General features: G+C 42.1%; 1 protein-coding gene across 1 annotated transcript; it reads left to right on the top strand.

The window, feature by feature from the left end:
• Positions 1–313: 313 nt before the first annotated feature.
• On the top strand, positions 314–1,496 carry LOC306802671 (uncharacterized protein; the record flags this gene model as incomplete). Its single annotated transcript, XM_079307166.1, has 2 exons — positions 314–715; positions 1,223–1,496. The coding sequence occupies exons 1-2, from the start codon at positions 462–464 to the stop codon at positions 1,494–1,496; spliced, it is 528 nt and encodes a 175-aa protein (XP_079163292.1). The 5' UTR covers positions 314–461.
• Positions 1,497–8,862: the final 7,366 nt, after the last annotated feature.

Raw genomic sequence — 8,862 nt, 5'->3', positions numbered from 1 at the left:
CTCCTCCCCGGCCCCGACCTCCAGTCCTCCCCTGCTCGGCCACCCTGTCCCCGCGGTGACCGGCAGCATCACCCTGCCGTCCCCGCTGCCCGGCGCGGAGGACGGGGCGCCCGGGAGCGCCTCCCGCCCGCTCTCCGCTCCCGCCCGGCAGCGGTGCGGCGGCTGCCCCGCTCCCGCCCGCCTCCGCTCCCGCCTCCCCGCGGCGCGCCCGCCCCTCGCCCGGCACCGGCGCTGCCGCCGGCCGCAGAGCAGCCCGGCCGCCCGTGCGCCGCTCTGGGACCGGGGCTGGCTGCGCCGTCACGGAGGGGAGGGAAGGCCGGGGAGGGGGGAGGGAGAGGGGAAGTGAAAGGGAAGGGGGGTGTGTGGAAGGGGAGGAGGGGAGGGAGGGGGGAGAAATCAAATAAATAAATAACCTCCGCACCAATAAGAGAGGCAGCGGCTGCCGAGAAGGCTGGGATCGGATGGGAGAGGTCCTTCTTGGGCTCTATTTGTTTGTTTGTGACTGGAGCTGCAAAGTTCAGAGCCAAACGTGTTGCTTTCCGGCGGCGGCGACCGCCCCGCTTCACCTGCTCGGCTGCCGGGTGCCTGCCCCGCTGCTCTGCGGGCGCTCCGCCCGGCATCCTGCGTGCCGTGGGGCCGACGGACGGCACAGGAGCGCGGGGCTCGTCTCTGCCCGCCCGCCTTCCCCTCCGCGCCTGCCGGAGCCCACGGACAGGTGAGTGCTTCTTTGCCGCACTTGTGCCCTGCCCGGCGCGGAGGGTGCCTCCGCTCCGTAGTCACCTGTCATTGCAGGAGATGCTCATTTATCAAACTTTGCCTCCTGTCGGCTCCCACACCCCCTGTCTTGCCTTTTGCGGGAGGGCGAGCGCTCGGGGTTAATTGGTTTTGCGCAGAGGGATGCCGCGGGGGACGGGAAAGGGGGGGTCCCACTCTGCAGAGCACCGCTCAGCTTAGTCGAGAAGAGGGGGTTTCTCCGAGCCGCTCGCCTCTGCTGCCGCTCGGGGCTGCAGCCCGGGGCCGCTCTCCCCACGCGAGTTCGCGGCGCGGAGGCGAAGCGCCGGCGGAGCGAAGTTGCTTTCTGCCCTGCAGGGAGCCCGCGGGGCCCGTGCAACAGGCAGCGTCCTGCGGAGGGAGGGCGCCTCTCCCGCCGGCGCGGGGCTCCCGGCGGCCGCCAGCAGACCTGTGCCCTTTAGGTAATCCCGCTTTGTTCCCGCACCTCCAGGGGTTTGCCTTGCGGGGAGCCTGTGCCATGCGGCTGCTTGCGGAGAGCCTGGCAGCAGCCCCCGGAGGCACGCCGCCTCTTAGGAAGGAGAGAAAGTTGCCGATGCTCAGGAGGGACGGATGCGGTGCTTCCCCGGCGGAAGATGCGCGCCGGGGCGCTTTGCCCGCCCCGCGGGAAGGCAGGCGGGAGCGAGCGGCGGGCGCTGCGGGCGCCCGGCAGGTGGAGCCGTGCGGAGCGGCGGCGGGGATGGCTCATCTCGGTCTGGGCAGTGTAGGCGCGGTGCGAGGCGGCCCGGTCCGCACGGACCCGCAGCGCAGAGCGGGTCCCTCGGGCGGATGCGGGGAGCGCGGTGCGCCGGGCGGTGCGCGCCTGCTGCGGGCGGCGCAGGTGGGCACGGTGCCCTGCCGTGGTAGCGTTACCCCTGCTCACACGCCTGTCTACCATTGATCGTCATTCTGTTTGTCGCTGAGTGTTGGAAAATGATCCGGTTCGAGGTGTATTCTGTCTTAATTATCACAGAATGTATAAAAGCGTAATTGCTAAAATTATTCAGTAGTGGTGAACAATTAAAAGATTATCCCAGTACTCTGCAGCTAGCAAGGAACAGACTATACTAATTGGATAGTTAATGACATTTAAATGGGTGGGTTTTCTTAAGATTGGTAGCTCCACTCTTCCAGGCAGCTGGATGGAGTGTTAGAATGTTAAATAATTACATTACAGTGATGCAAGAGCTTAAGGTGTTAGCTTGGCCAGCAGCGCTGGGACAGCTTTTGCCCAGTTTTAGAGCATTGATTAAGAGAAAGCTGGATTTTCATCACTTTTCCCTTAATGGGTAAATATATCTAAATGGTGTAGAAATATGTGTGAAACAAATCAAAGAGGTGACAATATTTTGCATATTGTCCAGTGAAATCCTCTTTCATCGTCAACTGACATAATTTGACTGAATTGATAATTGAAATTGAATTTTATGCTACTAACCACTTAAAACTTGAAATTTATGTCTCTTTGTGCCACTTACACTGATGATAAATAATTGCTGTTTAATATTGTGGAGACTGGATATGGGATAGTGTAACAACATTTTTCTTGTCATACATTTGTAACTAAATAGTTAAAGTGTTTTGTTTTTTTTTAATAATAATAATAATAATAACATTCCAGGTTAAACACTTCACTAATGAAGTGATGAGTAAATCAAAATGGAACCAAACTGTACCCTTGGTTCTTTACATTTCTCATGTTTCTTGCACAACTTGAAAATGTTCTATGAGAAACTCATACAATGCAAAAACTTGTTGCATTTTGTTGTAAAAGTTGTCTTAACATAATAAAGTTGGCATAACAACAAGCAGCACAATATAATCTTACGTTTGCAGTATTTTTTTTTTCCAGAGACAAAATGTTTTCCATTATCTTAATCAAAGACATATACTTAAGGAAAGTGCCAGAAATTGAATTTAATTAGAGATTAACTTCGCAAATTAAATAGGATATTCTATATTAAAAACTACTGTAGAGAAAAGCACATAACTAAAATTGTAAAGTATATCTGAACTTTTATATATCTATGCTTTATTCAGTCAATCATGTGTTTTTGTCACCAGCATGGGTTTTGTGTTTTGAGGTGTAAAAATGCATAAAGAAGCTCCTGAAATGCTGGCCTAAATACTGAAAGGGCTTGGAGTGTGTCTCCCAAGTCGGTAAAAAAGGTGAGCTTCACAGGAGTTATATTTATAACTGTAAAACTAATTTATTTTCTTCTTGTCTTTGGTGCTATAGCTGTCACTTAGAAGTCTCTTTCTCTTGTATTCCAACCTTGCTCTTTTCACTACTATGGATACAGTTCTCAAACACTTCCTTTATTCTTGCACACCAAAGTATTCAAATATTTCTTATGAGCATTGTTGTTGACTTCTGAACCTGAATTCCAGTCTATGCTGTCCAAATGAGTGTTTCTAAAAAAATAAGAGCTATAGAACTTCTGGATTTTTCCTCAGTTCCTGTAAAAATGTTAGTTTAAATGAAGATGGTGTTTAATGTTAAGATTGGATTTCCTCCAGAACAAAAGTATGACTTTCCACACAGCTGATAAATACATAGCTGAATGTGTTACCAGAGATTTACAAAACACTGATGTCTTGACATCTGGATTTGTTATGTGTCTTTAATAAAACATGGGGTGTGAGAAATGCTGTAGAGGATTTTTTTTGAGGGAAAACGACCCACAACTCTGAGACAAAAGGAATAATAAAAAGTATTCTCCATGACATACTGGATAGTATAATGCTGGCTTGGGGGGGAGGTTATTTGTATATTTTCCACATATTGTATTAAAATGAAAGCAGCATACATTTTACAAGAAAGCTAACTCTGCTTTTAAAATCCTTCTAGTGAAACAGATACAAGTTTCTTCTGTATTACATGTGGATATTTTCCGCCTGATCTTTCCCAGTTCTCTTTCTGTAAATCTGTGCAAGAAGGTCCCCTGGCATTATTAAGTATATTCTTTTGTATTGCATCCAATTTGTAGCATTTGAAATCTTTCTTTAACCCTACCATTTGTTATACTAATGTTAAATTTACTGTCATTGCTAGAATGAAAGTTTCTTTCTGCTCTTCTGACACTACTAAAAAAACACATACCAGAGTTTTATACACAGTTTCTAGAAATGTATTTACTAAACTGACAATTCCATATAGATAAACCTGAAAATTTTAATCTTGGAAAATGCAATTTTAATACTGGGGGAAAGGGAAAGAAGTCCTTAAATGCTGTCTAATTACCATACATTGCTTGTTAAATGAGGGAATGTCAGCTTCTGGGCACATGTCTCTATCATAACAGTAAAATACCCTATGGTTGACTTGCAAGCTACAGCTACACCTCATACAGGATTAAACACAAATTTAAGAAACATGCAAAATGTTTGTTGATGCATTCAGACGAAGAGACTGAAATTCAGTATCTGAGAATATTTCTCGTGTAGATAGTAACAATAATTATTACCTGTGATGAATACGGGAATAAAAGTTGTGAAAGCCAATACTTATGGGGATTTTTAAAATGCAATGTCTTCATATATGCTGATTTTTTTTTCTGTTATAGCAGCATTTTACTTCATTAAATATAGCAATTGAAGTTGCAAACTAATGCATTCTATAGACTTAGCCAAGTCACAGTTTGCAAATTATCAAAATGACTAAAGCGTTAAATTATGCTTTTATTTGTGCAATAAATATAATTTCATACAAAACTTAACTTGCAGCTCTGTTAAGTCATGCATATGTTCTCACATCTGAAATTGTATTCTTTCATTCAGATCTGTACAGAAATCAAGCCTTACATGTTGACCTGTTAATTCTCGACTAGGATTTCAGGAATTCAATGATGGATTGACAAGAACTATATTTTTTGAAGACTGATGTTTTATCAAACAGAGGAAACTGCATGGGGTTTAACACACACATGCACTGTTGCATATCCAAGCATGCTTATATATGCTTCCTGTGTGGAAACCAGTCTTATTTAACTGATCTTAGCAAGAAACACTATCTGCTTTACAAAATGCTTTAGCAATTTAACTTATCTAGCACCTTCAATCCCAAGTAACTTGAATTCCATCAATTAAAAAATAAGACTGAATTTGCAAAGATTCTTTTAAAGCACAGGAGCTGTCTTTTACTGCAGCATGTGGAATGGTTGTAATATTTGCAAATACTTTTCCTCTAGAAACACAAATTGAGTCAAAGATAATTTAGTTTTGTTGATTCAAATTTTGACTGTCAAGTATTGCATGAAAGAAACTCTGCTTGGGAGCTCTGATGAAATCTAGAACTCTTGAGAATGTCTCTTCTAATGCTGTTAAATGTTCCAGTGTTAATCAGGCAGAAATGTAAATTGAATCAAATGTTACAACAGCATAATGTTCTCCTGTTGAACAGAGGTTCTATGCCTAAGCAAATATACTTTCAGCAAACAAGAATATTTTGACATTGCCTGTTCAATGGGAAATGTTTCTGCAAAAGTCCTAAATAGTGCTCTATAAGATGCCCAGAGAAATCTGGTCATCGTATTTCTGTTGCAGCAATCTAATGACAGCAGCATCTCTTTCCCTTCATAGAATGGATGCCAGGACAGTTTACAGAAAGCTGTAGAGTCACACACATGGTGACTCTCTGCTGCAGTCCTAGTCTGCATCAATGCCTAAGACCAGACCTACCTTCTGCCTCCTGCAGCTTTTACCTCCTGCCAGGTAGAAGAAAGCAAGAGCAGTGATCTGTGTTCCAGAATATGGCACTGTGACTGTTTGACAGTGCAGAGCTGCTGAGGGCAGAGTGGCAGCCCTCTCTCTATGTGATCTGGATCTCTGTGGATGAGCTGGAGTAGGAGCATTTAGAACACAAGGGGAAGTGGTCAAGTTGCCCTTCCCTTCCCCTAGACATCTATGCATTGACAGTTCTTCTGACAGTGTTTTTAGGAGTCATCCCATCTTTAAAGCACTGTTAAAAACCAAATTGATTTAGTCTCTGAAGAAATATATGGTGGCAAATCATTCTGGCTGAGGTACTGCTCCCACACCTGTTCTACCTTGTGTTGTAAGCCTGTTTTTCATAGGACAGGGTAACATTGAGATGTAGCTGTAATGATGTTCTAAAGAATATCAGCCGTTTCCAAGGGCAGGGAGCAGGGCACAGTCAGGAGAAGACAGCCAGCCAGTAAGGATTGAGGTTGTATTTATCCACTTTTAGAGCAAGTTGGGTGAGTAAGAAAGAAGAATGAAGTATATGGTAATTGACAGTAGATATTGCCCATGGGTCACAGCAGGAGTGTAGCTTGTTGAAGTTTGGACTGAAACACCACCGACTCAATTCTGAAAGACATTATTCCACTTTATAGAAGACTGACCATTATCTGTATGATTTCAGATGAAATAATTTGAACTGTTAGCAAAATTATCAGAAATTGCACTGAGTTATGTTATGAGTGAGAAAACCTATTCAAAATTTGTTCCTGCAGATGCTGCATACATGTTTAATCAGGTGATGAGGCCTGCTTTTATTTTTAGTGTTACAAATTGATGTGACAGGAGATACAAAGCATAACCCTAATGGATGCAAAATCTGTTTCATGCTTTTCTTTTTAGAAAAAAAAACTGTTTTCATTTTGGTGGGTGTCTACAATAAGTCCCACCTCAGCAACCATATAAAGTAGTGTTTCAGTTACATACTAACCCCTGTAAATCATTGGGATGTAGCTTGTTCTTGCACAGCAGAGATTACTAAACCTAATTTTAGATTGAAATAAAAGTCTATATTCAAGAAAAATACAAGTCTTACTACCATAATTTTTACGTATTTCTAACTATTTCCTACAGTGAAAAGGATAAAATACATGGATGTGAATCAGAATGGACTAGCTGATGGTCTAAGGGGAAATCAAGCTTTGAAGTGAGGAGGTGGTAGTCAATAGAGATTCATACTTTTTTTTTAATTTCGGCAAATCTGCTCATTTAGGGTGCAGGCACAGGATGGCCTGTGAATTAGGTACCATGGGTAAAAAGGTACTGTCCATTCACTTAAAAGCTACTTCTAATTTAATTGGATTTTTAGCTGCCTTTCAGACTAAACTGCAAATGTATTCCTGTTCCATTTCAGTAGGAAGTAAAATATGTTCATTTGCAGCTGCAAGACTAATTAATTTTACTTCACTTTGCAAAAGATTTACTGTGACTTATGTGGCACTGGGAAAAAGAATTGTAGATTGTTGTAAAGTGCTCAAGAATGAGGATTTTACTTTATTTTTTCCTAAAGATTGACTAGTCAGGGTTTACTTCAGCAATAGCTAGGATTAGCTACACTGAGGCTAGAATAAGGGTAAGGTGTTACCACCCTTCCTTAGACTCACTAGTAAGTGCTTGTAACTTAGTATTTTCTCAGATATGCTTTCTGATTTGTCATGCAAAAATATGGGGAAGAAACTACAGAAAGAGAATGAGAAGAGATTGCATGAGACTGATTGGCAAACTAGCACCAGCTGTTAAAACAATCAAGGGGGAGGACAAGTAGTTATTCTTTAGTAGGAAGTGAAGGAGTGAGCATTGGATTTAACATAAAGAAGAAAAGCAACAGTGGTAAGAAGAGAACAGAGAGGGCTCTAAAATACCATCTTGTCAGAAGTTCTTGGGGCAAAGAGGTTAGTCACCAAGGGGGGAGAGGGGGAGGTTTGGATTTCTTTCTTAAAAATTGCTTTCAGTTTAAAAATGCCGCCCCACTTTTTTTTTTTTTTTTTTTTTTTTTTTTTTTTTTTTTTTTTTTTTTTTTTTTTTTTTTTTTTTGAGTAAGATGTAGGTTTTGGATATGAAGTTTGTCTCTTGAAGACCTTGTGATGTGTTCTATGCAGTGAATCTCAAACAGAAGAGGCTTCTTTAGGTTTCAGCTAGGTGGGGTGAGCTGTTCTTTCTATGCACAGTTTACCTTAGGCTGTGTGGGCTTTGTGTACTTGGAAAACTGAGAGAGCTTTTAGGAATGTCTACAATTTTCTGCCCTAGTTTCCTTTTCAAAGTCGTCCATTCTACTGTCTTCTTCTCTGTCTTTGTTTTCTTTACCCTGGGATTGAAGAACATGAGGATCAGAAGGTGAAACTGACCTAAACTAAAAACTCCCTGAACCAGTAGAATTGACTGGTGCTGTGATCACACTCAATTTCACACTGCAGCTAGAGTCATGTAGAGTAATATTGTGAAAGATTCTGTCAATTTTTGGTTCAGATACTAGTTGTCATAATGGTAAAGAGTTACAGAGAGTATCTACAGGCAGTGAGTGAGAAATTTATTAGCAAAAGGAAAACTGGTATTTTTCCAAAGCTTTTTTTTTTTTTTTTTCCATTATAAAACTTTCACATAGAATCTTTTCTTTTCCTGACTATCTGTGGCTGTTTTTCAGAAACTGTGCATGACATTTGGAACCTTGATTCTATACACATTTTTCTTGATGGAAAAGTTAAATTCTTAAAATTATTTGGCTGTTCATTTCTGTTCTCTAACAACCTTTTTCAATTGAATTTTTTATAAGACTACACACACAACCAACCAATCTAAAATGAGTAATTCTGAGGTCAGAAAAAACCCCAACAAAAAACAACAACAAAAACCAAAAAAACCCCACAACCACACAAACAAAAACCCAAAAATATTTTCAACCATATTGAACAAAGTGGGGGTGGAGATGGAATCTACTTTAGCCACCCTTTTCATTGGAAGAAAGATTTACAGAACTTCTGCCTCATGCTTGCTATCATTTATATTCTGTAATCAGAAGGTTTTGTGAAAGCTTCATTATTATCTTTCAACTGCTCTCTTCTTCCCTGAGACCTAGAGACCTAGTCCAAGAGTAGGACAGGGTTCTTGTGCTACATGGCATGTGCATTTAATGGGTACAAATTCTGTTTTATCCTTGGATATAAGATTCCCCTGTCTTGTCAAACTGTATGTATTTATGTAAGTAGCCTATCTAACAAAACATATAGCAATAGTTTTTGCTATTTGGAATGTTAGAAAATATAAACTTTAGGCTTTCTCACTTTTATATTGGGTTTTGTTTTTGTTTTTTGTTTTTTTCATTCACCCATGCACCAT

This window comes from Erithacus rubecula (genome assembly GCF_903797595.1).
Source record: "Erithacus rubecula genome assembly, chromosome: 5".
In the NCBI taxonomy this organism is placed as follows: domain Eukaryota; kingdom Metazoa; phylum Chordata; class Aves; order Passeriformes; family Muscicapidae; genus Erithacus; species Erithacus rubecula.
This window is presented reverse-complemented; position numbering and strand designations above follow the sequence as displayed.